Raw genomic sequence first — 26,690 nt, forward strand, 5'->3', positions numbered from 1 at the left:
TCTGCCCTCACAGGGGCAGCTGGCCTAGATGAACATGCAGAGCCAGTGGCAGAAAGTTTAGGTTTCTCTCAGGTTCAATGAGCTCTCCCAAAGTGTTAACCAGGGCCTGAATTAGACCTTATAAACTTGCAGAACAACAGCCCAAATCGGGCTGGATCCAGGATCCAGAATCCAGAACCAGGATCCAACCAGGATCCAGAACACGTTAATTTGATAAACAGGTGTTAAGGAATACTATCTTCAAGAGAAAACAGAACCAATTTGATGTGGAAAATTCACAGATGGACAGTATTCTTGTCTTTGAGCCTGTATAGAGATCCAGAAGGTTCTTCCAGCTAGATAATTAGCATCAAAACAGGCACCCTGACAGCAGATCCCCTGAATCTCTGCCATGGAAAGATCTTGCTCCCAGAAGTGCTTTCGTACTGATGGGCACTATTCCCTGGGGAGCCCCCAGAGGACACTTTACCAGATGCCCCAGGGTCTGCCCATGCAGTCACCACTCTGCTCTAGATGGTCACTGAGGCGAGCAGGAGGCACCGGGAAAAGGCTCATCAGGGAAGCAGCATTTTAAGGGGAAGGCACAAATCAAAGCCAGGCTGTTGCTTCACAAGTCTCACTTCCTTCTGGCATTGTTACAGAAGGGCCTTCTAGGCTCCTCCTGCTGGGACACATCCCAAACACCCAGTCTGCCACATCAAGGCTGGAGGTCGCCCTAATACACCATTCCACCTTCTCTGACAACAGGAATGGATTGGCTGGTATTAATCCTCCCGGGCACCCACAGTGGGTTTGGGAAAGAGCCTTCTGCACGCTTCTCACCAGCTGAGCATGTTAAGGAGGAAGAGAAAAGGCCTTATGAGCCACTGGGCTTAGAAAAGTTCCCAGTCAATCCATCACCTGCCTCCTCCGAAGAAGGTTCTCCTCCGAAGAAGGCAACCCACAGTTCCCGGGGCAGGTGGGGAGAGGGACATGAGGCAGCAAGCGGAAGTAAGAGCTCCGTCTGCGTCCCCACGCCAGAGTGTGTGTGTGTGTGTGTGTGTGTGTGTGTGTGTGTACACATTTGTATATGTGTGCATGTGCACATGTGTCTGTGTGTGTATCTAAGCGCGGAGACAGGACTAGTCATAGAAGAGCCGGTGAGAGGGCGTGGGAGACTGGGAACTTATTTATAAAATCTCTTCTGCCCTAAAGCAAGTCAAACTCCCTGCTGAGGAGTTGCTTTTTCTTCCTCCCTTTTGAGTCCTGTGTGCTGAACTGACCTCTCCCCGGCAAAGGTCAGCGCTCGGCTCACCCCGCGCACACTCAGCCTTCTGGGGCTTGATCGCCTTAGAAGCCTGAAGACCAGAGAATCTTCAGCTCTAATTTCTGAGAGAAAAGCCGTAGTAAATCTCGTGAGGAAGCTGGCCTGCATGTGTGTTTTAAAGAAATACAGATGATCTTTTGGGGACTGTGGAGAAAACAAAAGGCCCACAAGAACACTATACGTCACCGGAGTCCCCTCCCACAGCCTACTTCGCCCACTAAAATAAATCAGGCTGCGTAATGAATGAGGTTTTAAGAAATGTAACTGAACTTAAAATACAAGGTCAGCATCTCATCCTAGGTAATCCTTGGGAGGATGAGAAATTCTCCTGATTTTCCCACAGGGTTATTTCAGATGTGCTTTCGGAGCCAAACTATTTTAAAAGCGTTCATTCTTCCACTGCCCTGCCACATGTGAACTTGAGATTCACACGCACTTTTCGAGAGCTTATTAGTGATATTAATGATCGTGGATCAAAGGCAAACCCTGGACAATTATTTAGGTGCTTTAAAAACTCGTCTTCTGTACAGAGGGCAGCAATTTCTCAGTGTTGGCAAAGATGAAGGTGCTGGGACCTGTTGGGTCCTAAGGCAGTGTTACTAACACAGAAGGCCTGAAGGAGAAGGCAGAACACATTTCTTTTGTGATTAAAATGTACCCCTATTGACACCTTGTCCCCAAAGCATTTCTCATTCATTTGAGAGCAGGCACACTCCTGAGTTGCTTGCACGCCCCTCCTATAAAGGACACTCAGCTCTGAGCACACCCTGCCTCTTTTAACACCCACTAAAATTTAAACACACACACACACACACACTCTACATTTTATTTTTAACTATGGCTTCTCATCAGAATCAGTATTTGAAGAACTTTTTTTTCAAAGGTTTTATTTATTTATTTGACAGAGATCACAAGCAGGCAGAGAGGCAGGCAGAGAGGGGGCGGGAAACAGGCTCCCCACTGAGCAGAGAGCCCATTGTGGGGCTCGATCCCAGGACACTGGGATCATGACCTGAGCTGAAGACAGAGGCTTTAAGCCACTGAGCCACCCAGGCACCCCAAACTTTTTTTTTTTAAAAGGTTTTATTTATTTGACAGACAGAGATGACAAGCAGGTAGAGAGAGAGGAAGGGAAGCAGGCTCCCCCACTGAGCAGAGAGCCCGACGCGGAACTCGATTCCAGCACCCCGAGATTACGACCTGAGCGGAAGGCAGAGGCCTTAACTCACGGAGCCACCCAGGTGCCCCTATTTTAAAACTGCTGATACCCAGGCCAAATTTCAAGGATTCTGATTTAACTAGAAGCTACCCAGTAATCCCAAAGTGTGGATGGTGCGAAGAACCTGTTTCTTTAAAATGGATACAGAAATTACCACATGGAAGTGCTAAGAACATGTTTCTTAAAATGATTACAGAAATTACCACATGGAAGTTCACCTTCAGGGTGGCACTTAAAATAGAAGAGAGAATTTTATTTGACAAAGGAAGAAACTGAGGCCCAGGAAGTTGAGTGACTTGTCCCAAAACATGCAAACCAGTTAGTGGTAAAGCCAGTAGCCTGAACCCGGGATTTGTAGCCTGGAGCACCAGACCATCTCCAGTCTCTGGATCCCCAGCCCAGGGCAGGCCAGCTTTCCCGTGGGCTGGGCCAGCCAGCGCGCTAGCAGGAGCAAACCACTAAGAAAGGCACTTTGTTTCATCACTGCAGTGGTTCTCAGCATTTTATGCTTTTCAAGTGTATGATCCCAACCTCATACTGAAACGCCTCTGAAAAATCATGTACAGATAGGTCCAAGGGGAGATACATATACAAGCAATCAGAGGGGCCTGGGATCCTGTCCTAAAATGCAGTGTAGACGAAGAGTTGGCCCAGGACTTTATTCAGTGACGAACAAGGACTAGATCCACTCAGAAAATGGAAATGAATCCACTTGGGAAATGTCAAGATTTTTCTGGAAAGGAGTCAAGGTTGCATACTTTAACCTCTCACAAGAGGGATCTCTCTTAGCTAACAACTGGAAGAAATGAGAACATATCTGCATTGTAAAGACCACCCCGGAATCTTACACCTCACACAGGGTTTTCTAGACCTAAATGTTCAGAAGCAGAGCTCCTTGGGATTATTTTAACATAGTGTTCAAAACCTCAGAACTGTTTCAAGGAGGAAAAAAAATCTCTAAGAGAATATAATTTTTTTTTTTAAAGATTTTATTTATTTATTTGACAGAGAGAAATCACAAGTAGGCAGAGAGGCAAGCAGAGAGAGAGGAGGAAGCAGGCTCCCCGCCGAGCGGAAAGCCCGATGTGGGGCCCGAACCCAGGACCTGGGATCATGACCTGAGCCGAAGGCAGCGGCTTAACCCACTGAGCCACCCAGGCGCCCCAAGAATATAATTTTAAATCGCATGTTCAGAAAAGGGCATTTTGGATATATACTCCTTGGGGCGAACACCCTTGCTTTGGAGAAAGTGATACACACTAATTTAATGTTTTAAAACAATTTTCCTTTTTATTTATAAAGCAGGTTTGTTTCCTCTGAATACTACTTTGATCCATGTACCTTCACACATGTTCAACTCTTTTGTAGTTGAAGTAGTTCAAACAAAACAAACGACAGGATGAAGGCGATGGGGAGAAAGAACTCTCCTGCTGATGGCTGCAGCGTCTGGCTTCCTACCTTGATTAATAAAACTTATTCTGGGATTCTCTCACATCCACATCTATGGTCACCTGATCAGATGTTTCTGTGGTCATAATACGGTTTTACTGATTCTTCTTTAATTAAAAAAAATCAAGATTTTTGATAAGCAATTCTAAAAGCAATTATCAAGTAATACATGGTAATATGCTGCATAATAAAACTTACTTGAATGTGGTTAAAGTCCAGTATTGAGTAGTCAGCCACAATTAAAGGTAATAATTTCATCCATTCAAGTCCCCTCTGGTAAGTGCACACCCTGACAGGTATTTGTTCCTTGTCTTCTTAAATAAATATAGAAGCCAAATTAGAAGGAGTTCTGCAGATTTCTGAGAATTTAATTATATCATTAAATTGCAATACCAATGATCTATATTCTGTCCTGAGTAATTATCTGCATTAAACTTCATTTTACAATGCTTAATTTACTTAAGGAAGATCTTAAACTGCTTAGCAGAAATCAGCTTAATTTTGATTTTTTACTTGCTCCACCAAGTTTTAATTCATTAGTGTTTCAACAACAAGGAATGAACTCTATCGTCTTAACAAAATAAGCATGGAAATTTCCTCATAAGAGCAAAGAAGAAACTAAAATGATTCCCATATTCAAGTCATGGAATGCTGGAGAGAGGATTTTTGGCTCTTAGGAAAGGCATTTGTTACCTCAAAAGGAAGGTCATTCACTAAAATTCTGTGGAAATACGACAGTGGGGCCTGCCAAGAAGGAATTCAAGGAAACCGGGAATGGCAGCACTGTGATCCCAGGCCATTCTCTTGGGCACAGAGGTTTCCTTCTCTTATGTGCTTTGCCCTCACCAAGCTCTTGCTAAAATCAAAGGCCATGTGATGCAAAACAATTCATACTAAAATCCAAACACGACACCAGAAGCAAACAATTAACTGTGATCCCACTGTTGTCCCCGAGACATATCTTGAGATAAGAAGCTATATTCTCCATAAATCAAACTAGCACGTTTTTAATGATTCTTGCTTTTTATAAAATGAAATACATTTTCTTACTTCTTTGACATAAATAAAAAAGCTATAGCACTCACTCCTCTATCCCCGAATGGCTGCTCCTTTACCTTTAAGAATTTACATGCATATCTGGACAACAGTTAACCTCCAGTGGCAAAGAAAAAAAAAAGTGTAAGAAAAATTGCACTGCCTGTCCTCAGACATTTGTTTAGAGACATTAAAAAACAACAACAAAAACAGAAAACTCAACATCAATCTATTAAAAAGTCATCTGAAAGCACATGGATGTGACTTAGAAGCCATGACATTGAGAAAGTTAGGGAGTTCAAAGTTGTAACAGTAACAGAAGTGGATCCCAAGCATCAGAATTATAGGGACTTGAGCATAAATTGAGTTTGGGTTATTAAGTTAAGTGGTTGAAGAACCTGTTCTTTTTGACTAAGAATATTGACAGCCTCTCAGATTTTCGGATGTGGAATTAATAAGATTATTAAGAGTGTCAACACACAAACCACTCCCAGTCATAGGGAACTCTGCATTTCCCAGCTAATAAGCAACAATAAAACCTGGCAGCCATTTTCCTCTTTGTACTTTCAAATATCCAAAGAATCGCACAACCACTCAAGTAATAAGAGATCCGGGGGTGTTTCAGACATGTGGAAGAAAATGCTTAAAGGCAAAATTCCTCAGACACATGCCCCAGTGCGGAAGGGGAGAGCTGTTCCCTCCGTTAATCCTGTGACAATCCTATGTACATGCGGGCAGTGAGGAAGACCCTATCAGTCTACAACCACAGGTGCTATTTTCCCTCTGAGGTCACAGCAATTGTTATTTCCACAAATATATCAAACTCTAAAGCCAAGGCTGCTCTTGAGAGAAAATCATTAAATCACAAAGATTGGCTGTACCCACTGTGCAGGCCCCGGTTAACAAATGAAATAAAAACTTTTCAATTAAAAGCTTTTCTCTGGCGCCTCCATTGCAAGCATCTCCCAGTTCTGGGTTAGCAGCAGCTCTTGTTCTGGAATGGCTGCCCTTTTTAATCAAGACTCCGTTCTGGGAGCTTATTGTTTCTTGGCCGGTCACCTGGGTTGTTATGTGGGCCCTCTCTATTTAGACTGTTCCAAGAATTCTGTTGGAAGAAGATTCAGCGACACACTCTGCTCCTGTCTTCGGGAAAGAGCACACCTAGAACAGCTGCCGCTCTAAGAGAGGGGCCCCCCAGTGGAGCATTTCCATTCTGTGCTGTCTACCCCAACTGGATGAATACAATCTGCTCCCTAACTAACTAACTAACTTGACTCACTGTGGTTAGTACTCTGTTGGGCTCCCTCTTTTCCTGTAGAATGCTTTAACTGGAATCAGCTAAGAGCAGAGAAAAACCTGTGGGAAGAGGAAAGGACACCGATGGGCAGGGCCATGTTCCTGGTTGGGGTGGTGGGTCTGGGACCACGAGAAGGGGACAGGTGTCCAGGCAGCCTGGGGAACATCAAAGGAATAACATCTACGTTCACAGCTAGGCATAGTGACCAACACTGAACTTCATGAACTTCATGGTTGCCTCTTAAGGAGTCTTACCCTAACAAGTGGGAAAGGAGTCACAGGCAAGCATAGAATGAGCTAGGAGAAACAAAACCACAATTAGTTTTAAGCATTCTGAACCACCTACACTCTGTCTGTTTCCATGTTCTTTTATTTCATTGGACGTTTTCTGGGTCATTTTTCTGCTAACTCCAACACTCTGGGAATATACTTAATTTTCCTTGTTACTAGGGAGGTGCTACTTCAAAGGACCACACAATGTTGAGGAGAAAAAAAAGATGTATTTGATGGGTGGCCTTTGAATATGGGTTTTCTCCTATTTTAGGGTGAAATTGGGTTAAGAAAATCTTTAGTAGGTGTCCATCCAAAATAAGTCATTGCTATGATTCACTCGGTGACATTTCAGCAGGCCCACTGGAGACATTCGTGGGTGATACTGCAAATGGAAGGCTCCTGTTTTGAAATTCAAACTGCCTGTGACGCCTTCCAACTGGGAAAGTGGAAACTCTGGCCACTGATTTCCCCTTGGGTTTTAATCCTTCCTGAACCTAACTGAAATCTTAGAGCTGGGGGCAAGTGCTGGGACAGGGACACGGACACGCATGCCTGGGCTACAAGAGAGAGCAAGCCTCTCCCTCCACTGTCTCCCTCTAATGCTGGGCCAAATGACCCATAAACTTCTAGCACTTCTTAGGGTAAGTAACAGATTTGTGGTGCTGCGGCCACCATGCCGTAGAGAAACCAGGAACTGAGCAGCTCAGACGCCAAACTCAGGTGTTTTACAAGTTGCACGGAACACGAGGGGGTGCCTGTCCACATGCGGGCCTCGGCTGATGAGCTGGAGGCCCTGGGAACCAGGCTGGAGGAAACAAACACCAGGGAGTTTTCAATTAGTCCAGTGGTTCTCAAAGTTGAGCATGTTTTGGAATTGCCCGGAGTTTCTCATTCAGTAGGTCTGGGGTGGGGCCCAAGGTCTGCATTTCTAACACATTTTCAGACAGTGATGCGGGGCCCAGAACCAGATGTTGAGGACCACTAGCCTGTTCCTTCACTTCTGCCTGACTCAGGCTGAGGAACAGAAGGAGAAACTGTCCCCCCAAATATAGCACTGTCTTCATGTGGCCCATTGTATGGTCTGCACAGTGATGAGTCATGAAGGCGCACGATTGGTTTCTTTGTGCAGTTCCTTCAAGAAGGGGGTCATCTTTGACGAGGTGAAGGGCTCTGAAGATAGTTATAGAAGTATGATGAGAAAGTGGCAGTGTTGTTAGAAAAAGCACATAGCCTCCCGGAGATGAATGTGTTAAAAAAGAATCCTCACATGGAGCTCTATTTTCCATGCAAAATAATCATTCTAATTCCTTCAACGTCGGGACAGCTGCACACACCCCTCTCTTTCCGCACCTTCAGCCATTACATACCCAACTACAACTCAGCAATCCCCGTTAGTAAGTTAGTGGCCTCTTTCATACTTCTTTCTTTTCTTGGTTGGGCTGCCCCGGACTGCAGATAATCTTTCAGTGTTTGTGGTTGAGCCGGTCTGCTGTGCCTGCCTTGGCTGATTTTTTGTAAGATGTCCGGAGGAGAGATTTTCCCAAAACATGCAACTCTTCATTAGATGCCATTTTTGCCAAACCTCGTTTCAAAAGTAACCCCGGATTTGACAGCTCTGGGGCTGGCAAAACACTGACAGCTTTGCTTTTTTCTACTATGATTTCTCTTGGGACTAATTGATCGCTTCCAAGAGAAACTCTCCTGTGGTGGTCGACGTCTTCTGCAGAGCCGCGGTTCCTGCATTTCTGTTGCGCTCTGGCCCTTTGTGGACTTTGTTTTGGACCTGGTGATGCTGACTCACAGCTACAGACAGGGCTCCTGCTTAGAAGGCCTGTCTCTAACCACTCCCCAAGATGAGGTTTTTACTGGCCACTAGTGTCTTCAGGCTGGGTCTGATGAACATTTTCCAGCTCTTGAACAGGAAGCCCCCAGTGGCTCTCGGCTGCCTTTATGTAATCTTTTGCTTGTCCCATGGACTCTGACAGGGGACTGGCTGAAGCCCGACTGTCACCCCTCCTCCTCGCTATCTCTGCAATCACTGGGTCACTAGATGTTCCCACAATGTCCCTTCTGCTCCATGATTTGCTCACAACATTGCTGTTCGTTTCAGTTCTTTTCACACTAAAACAAAGAAAGATTTTTTTGGTTTTGTTTTGTAAAGCTGTAAAGGCATGCTGTCCTCCAATTTCTATACCGCATATCATATTTCCCAGACCTAGAAAAGGAGGCACGTGCTACCGTTCCTTCTCCCTTACCTCCCTGGCAAATCTAGAACAATCCCTAAGTGTTATGTTTATATTCAGACTGGATCAAGCAACAGCCATCGCATTTTCCAACACACAAGGATTAGTTATTAGGATACATAAGGACAGGCTTTGTTTCTTGATCACTGGGTTTTCAATGTAGTTATATTGCAGTTATGATGGATCTCATTTAACTAAGGCAGGCAGGTGTTCGTTTCAGATGTGAAGGGTCAATATTGCCTAAATTTTATATATTTTTCCCCCCAGAAATAAATGATCAGATACATCTAAAGCACAGGCTGTGTGTGTGCATACGCACGTGCACAAGGACGTGCTTGTAGACACATACACACACGTTTTCTAGAGCACACACAAAAGGCAATGCAAACGTCACTCTGATTGTAAAATTCCCTTTGAAGGGCAGGGCAAGAGCTGCATGGGGACAATCGAGAGGCTGCAGATACTAACTTCAACACAGATTTGCAGGCTTGTGGATAGCAAAGAAATTTCTTAAACCACCAAACTCCTAACACTGAAGCTGAAATATTTACTTTGGCTAAGCTTTAGTCTAGAAACACACACACACGTGCACGCACGCACATACAAGCGCGCACACACACACACACTCATGTTCTTATTGTTCCTAATCAGAGGCTTGAGGATTATCATAATTATATTAGAATTGGAACCTGCATTTCAGCAAAGGAATGTATTTTTTTAGATGGGTCTGTAGTCACTTGGAAAGTTGTAAGAAACACACCAGCAAACAGGTGCTTTTCATCTTCAAAGCACTTGTAATTAATTACTCCTTGCAACACACCTGTGAGGCAAGGACTTGCTCCCCACTGCAAGAGACAGTCAGGAAGGCAGAAGGGCAAACATGGGATTTAGGGTTAAGTTTGGTGCCAGAGGGGGTTTTGTGATTAATTTCCACAAACTCCTGCTGAATTCCAGACTTCTTGTCACATATCCATACCCCCCACCCCCGACACACGCACAGAATCAAAAAGAAGGAAAAGAAAACTGGTCAGACCTACATTTCTTTCAGAGCATTTCTCTTGCGCTTTGCACTGGGAGGAAGTTGACTCTCCGCACACTCAGCAAAATAATCAGACGCTCCATGGAGAGCTCCTTCCGTCTACTCCAAAAGATAACAAAGGTTCAACCAGAAATCTATGAGCTGAACATGAGAAAAAACAGTTCTACTCTGAATGCCCCAGTGAACGGATTTTCATGAAGACTAGATGAGACCACTTAGTGTCAGGCTATTTGAATTTTTTTAAATCTAGAACTTTTGGGTAAATGGTCACTTTTTCTGGACTCCTACCCAACACAGTTCATATGTTAATATGCACCACAGACATCCAAGTCTGTAAGAGAAAGGATGTTGGAGCCAAACTATCTGGGAACTCTTGGCCAGTATCTGCTATCTCTGGGGGCCGGAGTGTGATGAAGCTGGCATCGCAGGGCCAGGCAGCAGCATGTGTGTGAGCTCCGATCTTCCAGAAAGACCCGCTGGCACCTAATTAGCCTAAGAATTCCACACATTTTCTCTATTTACAAAAAATACAGAATGTGGCCTTTGCAATACTTAAGGTTGCAGGAGTTGAGTTAAAACCTTTGAATACTGGTACTTTGAAAACTGAAGTTTGTGGTTCCTGGCTACCAGAAAACTGGGAGTTTTTTCTTTAACAGCACCACCACAGTTTTACATTAATTCAGAGATTATCTGTTTATCTATCCTTATATGTTCCCAAGGAAGCGTCATACAGAAGTACTTCTAAAACATCAAAAACTCCCAATCTTTGCCACCATTAACCTAGTTCATAGTTTTGGAATCACTTCCTTTTTGTTAAGCAAGTGGATAATGCAGACAAGGTGTTATCTGTTCTCATTTTCTGGGAGAGTAAGTGCCCTTCTCTACCAAATTCCACAGTAAAATGTTGAGGCCATAAGGAACAATTCTGGGAAATTATCAGTAGGTCCCTTGCTTTAGACTCACATTGGAATTTAGCAACGGCAATCCCAGAATGCCTGGTAGACAGCAGCCATCAGTATGATGCCAGGGAGCTCCAAAGGCCAGTGCTCTGACCTTTGTACAATCACTGCCCCATACCACTGAGTACAAGCTTTCAATTCCTACTAATCTCGCCTATGGTTTCAGACCTGGATCAATGACACTCATAGTCATATCCAGTTATAACCTGTCAGTTTTAAGAGTTAGTGAACAGGATATTGTAGGTTTTATTGGATTATACTGCATTTTGATGCTTCTCCCTTTCTCCCCTTGACCAAATAGAGCTACAGTTTTAAAGTTAAAGGAGAGAGAGAGAGATGGAGGGGGAGGGGGAAAAGAGGGGGCGAGAGGGGGAAGAAAGGGAGAGAGGGAGAGAAGGAGAAAGAGAGAGAGAGACTGAGATTTATGTGTGAAACACTTCTAAACATGCCCTATAAGTACAGTAGATTTTCCCCTTACGACCACACCCTGTAAGTGCTGTATTTTCAGAGTTGAACAATTAACATAAGGAGCATGAGTCAGGCTTTGAACAACTCTGTGGGAACCAGAAAGCCTTTTGCTATTAGGAATGATGTAAATTCCCCAAGGCTTGAAGAAGTCCACAATGGAAGGCAGACAGGGTCATAAATAACAACAATGGATACTACGCAGACCACATAAAGTACGATGCCACGATAGTGACACTCTTCAAATCTCATACTAGATCCAATCTCTGCCTTTATTTATTTATTTTTTAAACTCAGTTTAAAGAGCACTGTGCATTTCCTATGGGAACTTCAAAAACTGCTTTAAGAAACATGACAATTGACTCTCATCCCAAATTCCTCTGATCACAAACAATGGGGGAAAATGTCCTTGGAAGGAGAAGGACAACAGAAAACGTGATGGAGTGACAGGAGGATATGTCCAGTTCAAAAAGTGCAAAACCTGTGACTTCGATTTAAAAAAGAGAGAGAAAAAGAAAAGAAACCGGCAAGGCAGGGTCTCCTGCTTACAAATTAAAACCACATTTGGCAATTTGTTGAAGGAGGCATATTTACATTTGTATGAAGACTGGGTGGGCAGGAAAATTTTAAAAAAGCTTAGATTCTTTCTTCAGTCCTTGAACTGTCAGATCTCATTAGAAATCTCTCATTCTTATTTTTCTAGGGTCAATTCATTCCCCTTTGTCACTAAATGGCAGCCTCCGGAGCCCCCCAAACAAATATTCCAGAGGAAGCAGTGATTCTCTTGAAGAGGGACTGGGAACAGGATTTCCCAAGGGAGCTGTCCTGATTACTAATGGTTTCTCACATCTGGAACCGAAATGTAATCTGTGGCTTATCCAGAGGCAAAACTCCAAGGTACAAGACAGTGTGTGCTCTGAAGTGCTTCTTGGATTTACCTAAATGACGCTATTCCTTTTTAGATTCCGCCTTGAATAATGACCTGGACATCTTCTGCAAAGAATACATACAAACTCAATATATTAAAAAAGGTTACCAGTTGGCCACCCAAAGTCCAGAGTGCGGGGACTCGGTTACTAAAGAAACAGGTTAACCAAGGGGAGCCTGGGTGGCTCAGTCGGTTAAGTGTCTGACTCTTGATTTTGGCTCAGGTCATGATCTCAGGGTCCCAGGACTGAGCCCCACATTGGACTCCGTGCTCAGCGGGGAGGCCGCATGGGATTCTTTCTCTCCGTCTGTCTCTGCCCCTCCCCTGCTCATTCTCTAAAATAATTTTTTTTTTTTTAAATCTCAAAATACCACTAAAAAAGAAAAAAATTAGAGAAGAGACGAGAAGAGAAAATAGGTTAACCAAGGGCTTTGGGCCTTCATGGGTGATTCTTCTCAACCTAGAGACTAGCTCTGAGACTAGAAAAGGAATAAAATTCTGCAAGTATCATCACCTGCCCCCGTCTACTCCCCATCCATTTACTTTTTGATTCTTGGCAATGCTTTGATTTTAGTTTTAAACTGTCCAGCTGTGGGACGCCTGGGTGGCTCAGTGGGTTGGGCCGCTGCCTTTGGCTCGGATCATGATCCCGGCGTCCTGGGATAGAGTCCCACATCGGGCTCCTTGCTTGGCAGGGAACCTGCTTCTCTCCCTGCCTCTGCCTGCCTCTCTGCCTGCTTGTGTGCACTCTCTCTATCTCTCTCTGGCAAATAAATAAAATCTTTAAAAAATAAAATAAACTGACCAGCTGTAAAGACTGTCTATATATAGTTACAGGACATAACCAAAAAAAAAGTAGGGCAAGGCCACAGGCCCCAAAGGGAATCTAATCCAGGGGAACACTTCCCTTGGCAGACTGAGCAGCCCAGATAAGCTCCCAGGGCAAGGGGTCAGGTCTTGATGCCATCCTCAGGGACGCTGTGGAGTCTTGTGGATGCGCCCTGAGGCTAAGGTTGTGTGCCCTAGTACAGGTCCAAAAGGAAGGTTGAATAGGTGAGCGTTTAAGTATGAAGATGGGTGATGTGCCTGGCCTGACCTAGGAAACACATTTTAAATTTATTGCCAGAAAACACTGCAAAGAGAATCCCCACTGGAATTAGCGAGGCAGCTAAGACATGCTTCCTGCCTCTAATCAGAGAAAGGGCTGGACTGAAATGTAGTTAGACAGATTGGCTGATGTTTAAGTTACAAAGGCAAATCGAAACCGTGGATAAATCAAGGTGTTCATGGCATAGTGACCTACTGAATACCACTTCTGAGTAGAACACTGTTGGGTTAGTGAAGGATGAGAAGAGAAGTTGGCCTAAAAAGATGTAAGGAACACCTGCTCTTGAGTTTGTATCCTCCTCAAGGAGCCTATAAAATACAGCTGAGACTCCCAAAGGCTATTGGGAACACTGTCACTAAAGGAGCTTTTCAAAAAATACAGATTCCCAAGACCCATCCCTGGAAGTTGATTCACCAAATCTAGGGTGGGGATACAAGATCTATATTTAGGTTCCCAGGTGATTCAAGCACTGCTAATATACATGAAATGATACTCGACAGAACAGAGCAACAGATAAATGTAAACTGGTCCACTGAGGCAGTGTTTGGCCAAGTGTGGTCCAGTTACCTCAGGCATCAAAATTACCCAGGGAGCGTATTCAAAAATGTTTAAGATTCTACCCCAGAATCTACTGCATTTGGATCTCCAGTGGGAGAGGCAAAGCATATGCATTTTTAGGCAATCTCCCCAATGATTCTGATACCCAGCAGAGTTAATGAACTTCTGCCCACTCAAACAGGGCACGGGTGGACTTGATAACTAACTGAGCAGAGTCCGGCAGAATCATCCCATCAGGCAACACTGAACTCTGTGCTGAACACTGTTTTTAGGCCCTTGTAGAAAAGCATGTGGACTCACAGAAAACATCTCTGCTCTCACGGAGTCTCCATCCCATGGGGAAGACAAGAAACAAACATATGATGTGTCAGAAGGTTGTGATGTTATGAGGAGATATAAATGTCCAAAGTGTCTGTTTCAGATCTGGTGGTGGTGGGGGGTGCTGTAGTAGGTATGAAGATGAGCTTTACCGAGAGATCTGAGTGGAGGGTGAGCCATGTGAACCTAGTGCATTTCAGGCAGGGAGAAATGTGAATGCCAAGGCTCTGAAGATAGCATGTGCCTGGGGGTTGAAGAAATAGGACAGCAAATCAGGGGGAGGGGTTGGAGGGGAGGTAGCAGGTGTGTGTGTGTGTGTATTGGTGGTATGTGTATTGGTGGAGGCAAATCACATATGGGTTTTATAAGGATGGCATATTTTATTCTAAGGACGATGATGTGCCTTTGGAAGGTTCTAAGGGGAAAAGGGACTTGGCATTTTAAAAGGGTCACCCTGGGTGCAGTAGGGGGACAAATGGACACAGGGAGACCAGTAATAAGACTACTGCAATAGTCCACTCAGAGACGAGGAGTCTTCTAGGAGCTGGTGATGGTAAGAAATGGTTAGAATGCAAATATAATTTGAAGGTAGGCCCAATAGAATGTGTCAATGGACTGGATATAGTTGGTCATCAGAAAATTCAAGGATGACTCCAAGATTTGTGGTTTAAAAAAGTGGGTGAAGGAAGTTAGCCTTTACCAACACAGGAAGTACTGGGGGAGGGACAGGCTTGGGGAAGTGGGACCAAGAAATCAACCTTAGATATGTAAACTTGAAGAGTCCTCCTGGGTATCCAAACAGAGATGCTGAGTAGAAGTTAAGACACAGGTTTTAGGAAGAGAGAGGTCTGGGCTATGGACAGAAAGCTGGGAAGTCCATGCAGATGGTATATAAAGTCATCAGTCAGGATGACCCCACTAAGGGGTGAGTTTGGACAAGAAAGAAAGAAGTCAAGAAGATGAGGAGGATTCAGGAAAGGAGGTCATGAGGGAACAAAGTCTTTCACTGAAAGTGACAATCACGTCAAATGTGCTGAGCAATTAGGAGTGAGAACTGACCAATGGAAGGTGACTTGACAAAGGCTCTTTTTTGGTGGAGTGGGACCCAAAGCCTGTTTGGGATGGATGGGTTCAAGAGTGAAGTGGAGACAGAGTAGAAACCAGTGATCTCCAGCAGGAATATAATATGTGCTGTACATGTAACTTTAAATTTTCCATAGACCATGAAAAAAGTAAAAGAAAATTGGCAAAATCAGATTTCAATTATATTTTTTAGCCCAATATATAAAATGTTACCATTACAACATGTAATATAAAAATGTTGAGATATTTTATATTTTTATACCAAGTGTCCAGAATCTGGTATGTATCTGACATGAACAGGACATCACTCCTGACTTGCCACATTTCCAATGCTCCATGGCCCAACGTGGTCATGTGGGGCCAGTGTAGGGTCAGTCACTTTTGAAGGTGTTATTCCCATACTCCAGGGCCCTCACTTGACATGGACAGACAGCATGGCCTTCAGTGCCATTATTCAGCTGACGAATGGGGCTTCTGTCGGGAGAATCTTGCTTCAGCTTTCAAGCAGTAGGCCGTAGGCCCTGAGACATGAGTAGTAACCTAGGTTGGAACTGCCAGGGAAGGTTCTGGGGCCATGAGACCAGACTGCAGGTCGCTCGAGGAGCCCGTGGGTGCACCCCACCATCGCAGTGCAGCCACCAGTGGGGTGCTCCCAGCACCCCTCAGAGCTACATTTAGAAGGGATGACAGGAGCTATATCCCACCACACTCTTATTTCCAGAACTGCAGAATATCCTGCCTGATAGGGAGGCAATAATGGGAGAAGGCAGGAAAAAAGGCTTTTCAATGCCATTAAGGTTTTTCTCACAGTAGTACTTATGCAGTAATGTCTATTTCTTTAGAGATCTAAATTTCTTATGGTCACGTATGTGAGTCTCCTCTGATTGTTTCAGTCAGTCCTAAATGAAAATAATTCATGACCCAACCAGAGTATTTTGAATGGAGGTAACTCATAGTAAAATATTAGGACACGTAGTTTGATGTCACATTCAAAATGTTACCATGTCTGAATTCTTTGTGATCACATATCTCCCGAGTTTGAGCAAATCAGGTTAACACTCCTGGGAGGGGAAGGGGAACACAGTGAAGTAGGAGATGGAAGCCAAGGTCTGGTAGTCATGGGTTGCTTGTGCCGGAGCCCATCTCTCAACTCTCTGATTGGTGGGTTTCTCATCTGTCCTTCAGGACTGTTTGGGAAATTTAAATGCAGCAAGCTGTATGAAGCACACTTTAGAAACTGGAAAGTGCTAAACACATTTTCTTGACATGACTGTGAAAAGAAAACTTGGTGCCTACAGAAACCATACAGGGTCTTTGAAAACGCAAACCTGCCTTGCATTTGTAGAGAACTTACACCACTAAAGTCCTTTTCCCCACATCTCATTGGAGCCTTACTGAGTTACTTAGCAGGCAGGTATTGTCCCTATTTGAACAATGAGACCCAAGAGATTAAGTGTGCTTTTAGCTAGGGGCAGAACTGAGCGGAGAAGGCCTCTGTTAAGTGCTTGCTGCACTGTGCCCAGTGGGTCAGCTGCCATCATAGTCAGAGATGTGACTTGTAGTCACATAGTCCTTGGGTCTAGCCTCCACCTAGTCTCCTCCTTGCAGTGAGCTCTAGACAAGCTATTTATCTTCCCTGAACACCAGTTTCCTCATCTAGAAAAGAGGAATAAGAATATCTCTAATGGTGGACACTCATTCATTTCCTGGAAATAATACTCAGATTTTGCCTCTAGTCCCTACCCAATTTCCATGCATTTCAGGAGGCCTTGTCTCTACACCAGACTCCAGAAGTAGGCCCGTGACCCTATCCAGGCCAATCAGAGTACTGAATTTATGAGTCTCGAAGAGATGCATGAGCTGCAGGTGGCCTGGGAAGAGGCCTGCTCTCTGTTCCCATGGGCTGGAGCTACCAGAGCCAACCACCACATTACAGGCTGAAGAATGAAGCCAACACTGTGGAAGGCAGAGCCAGAGGATGTGAGAAATAGTCATGATGATATTCTTTGTGCTTCTGGTCAACAAGCCATACCTGAAGTCTGGACTTTACAGGCACATGAGCCAAAAACCTTCCTTTTTTGCTAAGCCATTTTGAGTTGGCCTTCCTGTCCCTTGAAAACTAAAAGGTTCAAGACTGATACAATCTCTTCTCAGGTTTGTTGCATTGAATAAGTCATTGTATGTGACAGCTCCCTGCCAACAATACAAGTTTTTTTGCAAACAATAAAAGTGGAGTAAAAGTAATATATTATCAACTTATTTGGGCAGCAAATAATAGTATTAAAGTATAAGCCTAGACCACTTTCGATTCTTCATAACTCTGTGATAAGGCAGAAAGGTTATTCTTGAACTTTAGTGTGATGCCCATTGATTTTTATGACATGCTAGGGAAGGTTGAGTCACTTATAGAAAAGCAGGCCCAGCACAGCACAAATTCCGACAATGACCACAATCTTAGACCATGATGCACTGTGACCATACACAAGCCACATGTCTTAAAATGAGGAAGAGGTGTCCCTTTCCCAAATTTCACTTTTAATATTTTCTTAAATTATTGGTAATGAATAAGTCATGGAAATAAAAAGGGTAAAACAGGTGGGATGGAGTACTAATGAACAATTAAAAGAATGTATAGAAACTACAGATAGATAGATAGATATACCTATATCTGTATCTATATCTATATATAGACACAAAGGAACTGAAGCAAAAAGAGGTCAAATGAAAGGGCAAAGGGTATCTCATGAATTCCACCATAAACTGAAATCATCTTCTCCTAAGATGATAAGGATGGAAGACATCTGTACTGAGATACCACAGACAAAGCAGTTAACGTAGGGACTAGCACCAAGCGAGTCCTCATGGGACACCCAAGAGGAGGACATGACCTTCCCCATTTCAGAGATGAGGAAACTGATGCCCTATGAGGCCAAGTCATCTGTCCAATTCCCACAGTGAAGGATAAACCTTTTGCTTCACTGTGTTTCTCTGGGCCAAGTCCCTCTTCCAAAGCCTCCTTTTCTCTGCCTTTCTGTGAAAGGACCGATCTCTAAGGGAAAGTGGAGCACAGCCTTGCTGATGCCACTGCCTGGGTCAGTAGCAAACACTGTAGGTTTTTTCTTGTTTTTGTTTTTAATAAAAATTTTAAAGTTTTCTTTTATTCTGAACTGATGACCATGAACCTGCCTTGTGTATATCTAGGGAAGTACCAATAAATTGTTGCAAAGAATGTTAACCTGAAAATGAAATCAGTAAAAAAAAAATCAAGGAAGTTATTTTGCAGGAAGTACACATTTCACAGGGATTTTCCAATTTACATTCACCTAACCCTTGAGAACCCAAAAATAAATCCCACGCACCCCTAGGCCCCACTGTTGACCCGCTGGCACCATACAAGCATGATGAAACTTGGATGCTTTAAAGTATTTGTAGGTTTGGGACCTGTGCTTCTTAATGATGGGGAGTTTGTTGACCACTCTGAGGACTGAATGAAAGCTATTTAACTTTGGTTAGTAAAATATTTTTTAAAGAAGCTAAAAATTTCTTTTTATTTTAAATTTTAGGGAATTTATGAATTACAGGTTAATAGTGCCCAGTTTAAAAGCAGAAGGGAAATATCTGTGAAAAAAGAGAGAAACTTAATGGGAACTTCCTCAGGCGGGATACCCCATTCTAAAATAATTCCTCCCACAGAGATCTGTGGTTGAAAAATGCCAACACCTGCTAGGAAGGTTGCTAGCCCTTCATTCAGGTTGATGACTTTTTTCCCCTCACATGTCCCATGGCTCAGTGTGTGGGCCTGGACAGGATGGGAGAAGAGCCAGGTGGGTAAATGTATATCCAGACACACAAGAGGCAGTGCCAGCCAGAAGAGGGCCCATGGTACCCCGCGACACCAGTGGGAATAAGACAGAAGAGCCAGAGAGAAGACATCACAGATGACTGTCTTGTTTCAAAATTCTGAGTGCTCAGAGCTGGCTCTCTGCCCAGGGACGCAGAAGGAACAGCTCTTCCCATTTCTCTTGAACACAGACAGCAAGACCCCCTTTCCAAGACTCCCATCTCATGACAGTAACAGCTTCTGTGAACTAGTCTGGGAATCTCACCCCATTTATGACATGGTTTCCTTGGGAAAATGAGTACTGAATTCTAAATCATCCGCTTACTGAATGAAGTTTCTAAACATAATCCTCTCGCACGTCAAACTCTGTGCTATCACTGTGGGTGTTCAAAAGAATGTAAGAACTTTTACAGATTTGGGCCTGAGAAGTCTGTGGACTCCCAATTCCTGTGTAGCTCAGAGAAGAAACTGGGCCTTTCCTCCAAAGCCGTATCTCATCATGAGTCTACTGGCAGCTGCTGGAAATGAAAGGCATTCTAGCTGGTGGTTTCTGGCCCTCCTCCTCCTCTGGATGTTGATTAACAGAGCTCCCACTGAAGGTCACGAGTTTATGCTCTTATTGTAGCCCTTCTTCACCACTGACTTGCTGGCTAAATGGGAGTTTATCACTTACCTTTTTGGTACCTCTCTTTTTATAGCTGCAAAATGAAGCTGGGCTGACAAGTGGAGACAAAAAAATGAGGGTGTTGAGTTTCCTGGGAAAATAGTATGTGCAGATGGACATTACCATTTCCATCGGGCAGGGTAAGATATACAGCAATCTGCTAATCTGCTGTTAATGATGTTTAAATTAACTCCTCTTCGGGGAAGAATGGAAACAGTAATGATAATTAATATTGGATAAGTGCTTATTAAGTCTAGAAGACATTTTTATATTCACTATCTCACTTGATCCTTAGTAAAACTTGGCAAGGTCTGTATAATAGGCATCACTTTTACCTCTGCTTAACAAGACAGGGGACCAACACTCCGAAAAGCCAGATGACTTGTCCAAGGTCATTCAGGGAGTGAGAGAGGCAGTGGTCAAAGCCAGACCTTTTAATTTCAAGTTTGATCTATTTTCCACTTTTTCTATTCCCTGTCCTGTTTTTCCCAATTCAATCTATCATCTAACTGGTCATCAAAGGAAGATTCTAGGTCTGCACTATGAAGAATAAGCACAAAGGATGAGAGGACCCAGAGACATCCTATTCTTGCTTACTCTATCTAACTAGTCTAACTTAGATATGTCTTATTTCAGCTTATCCTGCCTATCCTAGTCTCATTCAGCAAAGGGCAGGCTCCTTTTTTTTTTTTTTTTGTTTTTCTTAAAGATTTTATTCATTTATTTGAGAGAGAAAGAAAGAGCAAGAGAGAGCACATGTGGGAGGGTGGGGAGAGGGAGAAGCAGGCTCCCTGCTGAGCAAGGAGCAGGATATGGGACTCAATCCCCGGACTCCGGGATCATGACCTGAACTGAAGGCAGATGTTCAACTGACTGAGCCACCCAGGTGCCCAAAAGGGCAGGTTCCTTACGGGTGCTAGAGACAGGGGAGCACGAACCATTCACAAACACTGCTGGCTAATCATTGGAGAGAATTTTATTATTAGGAAAGGAGAATGAAACCTCAGGTTACTGTAACATATAATCAAAGGATAATCTTTTTCTTAATTAATTTATTTACTTTAGAAAGAGAGAGCACACGTACGTGCCAGCAGCAGGAGGAGCTCAGAGGGAAGGAGTGGGAGGGGGAAAAAAATCTCAGCAGACTCTGTGCGGAGTGCTGAGCACAACGTGGGTCAATCCCATGACCCCGAGATCACAACCCGAGCTGAAATCACAAGTTGGACACTCAACCAACTGGCCCACCCAGGCACTGCAAGGACAGTTAATATTTTAAAAAATGATGTGTATTAAGGAGGGCACATGTTGGGATGAGCACTGGGTGTTAAACACAACTGGTGAATCTCTGAACACAACAACAAGAACTCATGATGTACTATCTGTTGGCTAACTGGACATAATGAAAAATAATAAGAAATACAATAAAAAATAAAAAAAAAAAACAATTTTTCTCGGGCGCCTGGGTGGCTCAGTGGGTTAAAGCCTCTGCCTTTGGCTCAGGTCATGATCTCAGGGTCCTGGAATCAAGTCCCACATCGGGCTCTCTGCTCCGCGGGGAGCCTGCTTCCTCCTCTCTCTCTGCCTGCATCTCTGCCTACTTGTGATCTCTGTCTGTCAAATAAATAAATAAAATAAAATAAAAAAACAATTTTTCTCACCTAAGAAAAATTTATCTTCTTCATCACAGTTTAGAAAAACTATTCTAGACAGACCAACCCGACCTAGAATATCTTGTCCCCACCACCAGCCATTACGACATTGCACCTGCCAGTCCATATTATAAGGGCAGGTGTGTGATGGCTGCTATAGTTTCTGACTGAACCCAAACAGCCCATCTGTAGGCTCTGCTGAGGGCATGGCCCTAATCTGTTCCTCAACGATCTGGTGACCATGTTCTGACCCTGAGCACTAGCCACAGGTGACTGGAAGAGGAGAGGACAGTCAGCCTAGGGATGCAGAAGGCAAGATGGTGGGCATTGGAGTTGTCCTGCTGCTACATGGTCGAGAGGAGAGTCTGGTCCCCAGAGAAGCCTCCTGCTTGTGTGCACACCAAAAGTGAAGCCTCATTAGTACAGGCAGACTGAGCACGTTTATCCCTTAAACCCAAAACTACAATTATCACAACACTGATCAACATACAGAATAAAAACTACATCACATTACAAACTAAAACAAATTCCACAAAAACACAAGAAAATATAAAGAAATATTTGTCTAACTCTGAAAACCAAAACACCAAAATAATCAAAGGCAGAAATCATTACGGAAACCATAAAATTGAGGACATACATATCTATCACACAGCAATGTCATGTAACTGAAAGGTAAATGATAAATTCACTAAAAGTTAACTTTCGTTACTATGCAAGAAGTTTTTAAACAGGAGTTTGTGAAATACAAAAATACCAACAGAAAAATGGACACAAACACACAATTCACAAATGAATGGGTCCTGGCTAAAATAAGTACACAGTGACCTCAGCTATCAAGTATCAAGTATGGAGGGGGACAGACTAGGTCATTAACAGAGGCTGTCTTTAGGTTGGGAGTTGTGGATAATTTTTACTTACTTTGTTTATATTTGGATTCTAGAGTTTTTATACAACGAACATGGACAATTTTGGTAAGCAGTTATTAAGTAAAAAACTAAGTTCAGAACACTGTGGGAAATGTGAAATATGGGAACAACCTCATCCCCCTCAAGGAACTTTTCCTAGCGCTACAGGAATCTTTGCTTAATGGCTTCCAAGTAATCTACCATTAGCATTGTTTAGGAAATACAATAAGATGAGAAGAATGGATTCTTAAAAAGCTTATGACACTTCATGAAAAACCTAGGAAAAAATCTATTACTTACTTAATTTTTTGATAAAAAAAAGTTCTTTTCTTGAATGATCTGATTTATAGTTAGGCAGACGTTCCCTCATAAAACTAGTCCTGTCAATAAGGGTGCAAAGTTAATGCACAAACTGTTAAGTAGTTTATTTCTTCTAAAAATGGATGGTCTGAAATGTTTCTTTATATATTCTTTTTATCTTTCCTAAAATAAAATGTAGCTCTACCCCCACTTTTTTTTCTTTTAACACAACTTTTAAATCTACAAGTGAGGTTCTCTTTTGTGTGAAATTATTTTACGGTTATTTTGCTACATTTTCATCTGTTTCCTTAGACAGAAATTCAGTGTGAGAAAGGATTTCTGAGATCATTTGATACCCTTCCCCTTGACTGAGATGAGGGCTAAGGCCCACAGAGGTTCAATTATGACAGCCAAGCTAAAAATAACCCCGGCTAGCATAGTTTATTGCTTCTTCAGACTCGTTCTCTTGTCAATTTTATACTCATAAACTAGCAGAATTCTTTGCCATTACACAGTAGTTTGACTCACGTGTTCAGTTTAGTGCTTAAACAGCGTCTCCCACCGGAGACGGGATCATGCCAGTGACCATCCTCCAAGCTGATGCTATAGCAACAGCCTAGCACATAGGGCCTGGTGACTGGGGTACATCTGCAGAACCTTGATGGCTACTGTCACAACTTGGTCCCAATCTCAATGGAGCATGAGGCAGAGAACTCAAACATCTTCATTATATACCCACTTTGAGGCAGCCCTGGGGTATTATATGCCATTTTTAATTTCCGAAGGAATCAGAGACTTTTACAGCTGCAGTTTAAAAGTTAGAAAGTAATTTAGAATTTGGGGCTTTCTTCTGAATAGCAGAGGATCCAAGTGCACCATTAAGATGCAGAATGGATACATCTTTAAGAAAAAGGGAAGCTCTATTTGAATTACATTTTTTTTTTTGAGGTCACCAGGGTAACCTTCAGTACCCATGATTTGGCAGACTACAAGCTCCTTGAAGGCACACTACAAGCTCCACTTTCTTTCTTTCTTTTTTTATTCTGTTTCCCCAGTGCCTACCCAAGCTCCTGGCACAGAGCCAGCACCCAGCAAATTATATTCGAGTGTGATGGGTAGAACAGATGGGAAGGATCTCCAAAGGGTAGAAGTGCCTGTAACCAAGGCTTTGAGATAATAGCTTTGTGCTGACCCTGAAATGTCCCAGATATATACAGAGTTCTGTTTACACAATAAAGTTATTACATTGTAAAGTAATTACTTTGGTGATTATTGGCTATTCACTTTAATAAAAAAAAATACAAATAATAAATAATTTTTAATTTCCCAAAGCCCCAGAGTTTTACCTTTGAGGGGAAAAAAAAACAGCCTCGATAGAGGGAACTGGGTTTGTAAATACATGACAATATCGTTGAAATGGACTATAACTGAGTGCCATCAAAATTTACTTTATGCTCTTTGTACTTCTCAGGAAAAACAAAGGTAAGGGAGAACAAACGGCACAAAACAAAACAAAAGGTAAAAACCCTCAGAAAGACTTTCTAGCTCCATTCCTAGCAATAGGTCAAACACTGAGGCTACAAGGGCCTTGAGATTTCTTATGAGAAACTGTAGTAAGAAAAATACAGTGACTCATCTCATAATAATGCCCTTTCTTCCCAAAGCACACATCCCAATTCCCACATCCCCGGCACATGGGCACTCGGTGCAGAGCTGTCGCAACACGGAGCATCTCCGGGCACTAACGCCCCTCGGGGGGGGGGGGGGGGCGACAGCAATGCCGACGCTGGGGTAACAGACCTCCCTGGTGTTGGGGGAGGGCACGAGGGGGTGGCATGGCTACACCTGCTCTGCCCTCCAAGGGAGTGAGATTACTCCCTTTGTACCACTCCATCTGGAACAGCAGTCCTTTTGTGTAGCCACCTTCGGGAACTGGGGCGCTACGTGCAGCCGGCTTCCTTCAATACAGACTGGAAGATGCCCCTTGGCAGAGCAGTTCTGAACAGGCACTCCCAGCTTTCCTAACCAACTGTCATTTAGACACCGAGGAACCAAAAAGAAAAAAGAAAAAAGGAGGAGGAAGAAGAAAAGGAATCTGCTACTTGAGGCACAAGCCGGGTGCCCAGGCTCTTTGTTGCCTGGGTACTGGCTTACTCCCCCATCACTTTGGGGGCCATGGCAGACTGAGTACAGTAAACACTTAGAGGAAACATGCTGATGTTTATTGACAAAAATGTATCTCCAATACGGCTATTTAGGAAGCCGATTTCCCAGTCCTTCCCAGCCCAGTCAGACATTCCTGGAGGATAACCACCAATGGAAATGAGATGGATCCTGCCCTTTGGCAAATATCAGTGTGAAGGGATGAAGATGTCAAGGCTTTTCAGAAGTTCAAGGAATATGCACACAAGAGCCAGGTATCACTGGCTTTGGGCATTTGAAGTACATAACGAGGAGTATGCCTGCCTTCTCTGAGATAGAAGGCAATTCTGAGAAGGAAGGATGGTTTACTAAGCCTCACGTGGCTGAGACAGGTAGGCTCTGCAGAGGTCCAACATCAGTGAGGCGAGAGCTCCAAGGCACCTGTGGTGGAAGACCATGTTTTTGGCCTGATGGGCAATTTGCAGGAGGGCCCTGGGTAAGCCTGGATAGTTCATCATTTCTAGGGACAAAAAGCTTAAGGAAGTGGTGGACTGGGGGCCTGAAAGGAGAAAGGGGTGCACAGAGGCTGTGTCCAGGGAGGGACCTGGTTAGCGGTGCTACGTGTTAGCTGACTCCCGTGTGCGTGGCTGGGAAGTGTGTGTTCCTGAAGGCATAGTCAGAGGTGTGGGAGTGGAGCGGCAGCAGAGCCAGAGACGGAGCACATCTGCAGAGAATCACTGAAAACAATGAAGGACCCCGGTGATAGGAACTCTGACAGCGTTAATCACTACAAGTCACAACGTACTGAGGATAAAAAAACTGAACGGGCTTATGTAAAAGGCTGAGACTAGTCAACTCCTCAGAATGAAAACTTAACATTTAGGAAGTCCTCCAGATTACAGGATTTCTATGACAGCAGTTATAGAAAACTCAGATCCATATAAAGACCAGTGCCCCGAAGGAGGATAGGATTTCATTTGTATTGAAATGTTTTAACTCAGCCTTAATCATTTAAGATATAAAGTATTAATATTACATATCATAAAAGATCTAATTTCTTCTGTATTCCATCTGAAGCAGTGACACTTCCTGGTACAGTTAACTGTTTTCTTAAACCACAGATTTCTTCACTGCTCTGAGAATCAGTTAAGTTCTATTATCGTTGTTTACCAACAATGTTACTACTTTAGTATTTATTAATTTACTAAGACAACTCTAACATCCTGGGAACATTTCAAAGAATACACTTTGAATACTTTTCGCCAAATTTGCTTCATTTATGCCATTTAATTGATACATGAAGAAATAAGGGTCCCACTGGCTTTTCCAAAGAGATCATCTGCTCCAAACAAAAGCTTGTCTGCTCTCTACTTTTCCCAAGTCCCTATTCACCCTTCTAGCATTTACTTAAGATGAGCTAAGAAGCTGGTTTTAGACCACGTGGCCCAAATTTCACATTTCATATAGATTAAAAAATAATAAACATAAGGAGTCATCTAATATCCCCATAAATTATTTTAGAAGCATAACAATCATGTCATACTTCATGTCCAGGTTTCGTGTCTGCTAGATTTTTCTCCTCTTTGTTAAAGTTCAAGTAATATATCCAAAAATATGAAAAAAATTTATACAGTGGTAAGTTTAGATTATGGACTGTGGCTGCAGCACAACACACACACACACACACACACCAAGTAGACTCTCTTAAGTGTGTATGTTACGCTTAAAAGACAAAGTTCAAAGCTACCATAGTGTGGATAAGTTTTCTCTATTTATCTGCACTGAGAACTCCAACGAAACACAAATGAAACAAAGACCTGATGAGGCTTGAGACTAAGCCTGAGAAAAGAGACAGAAAACAAGCCCTATCAGCAAAGAAACAACACACTGGGGAAAAGGACTGATTC

At 43.3% G+C, this 26,690-nt stretch overlaps 1 protein-coding gene across 1 annotated transcript in view; it reads right to left on the bottom strand.

Annotated features, from left to right (window-relative positions):
• Positions 1-6,008: 6,008 nt before the first annotated feature.
• Positions 6,009-26,690, bottom strand: part of SLX4IP (SLX4 interacting protein) — a 176,184-nt gene continuing 155,502 nt past the window's right edge. The window contains 3 exon segments of the mRNA XM_047746110.1: positions 6,009-8,118; positions 8,120-8,699; positions 9,859-9,959. Of these exon segments, the coding sequence (XP_047602066.1) occupies positions 7,978-8,118; positions 8,120-8,699; positions 9,859-9,959 (822 nt within the window). The 3' untranslated portion in view covers positions 6,009-7,977.

The sequence above is a fragment of the Lutra lutra genome, chromosome 9 (assembly GCF_902655055.1).
Source record: "Lutra lutra chromosome 9, mLutLut1.2, whole genome shotgun sequence".
Classification (NCBI taxonomy): Eukaryota; Metazoa; Chordata; class Mammalia; order Carnivora; family Mustelidae; genus Lutra; species Lutra lutra.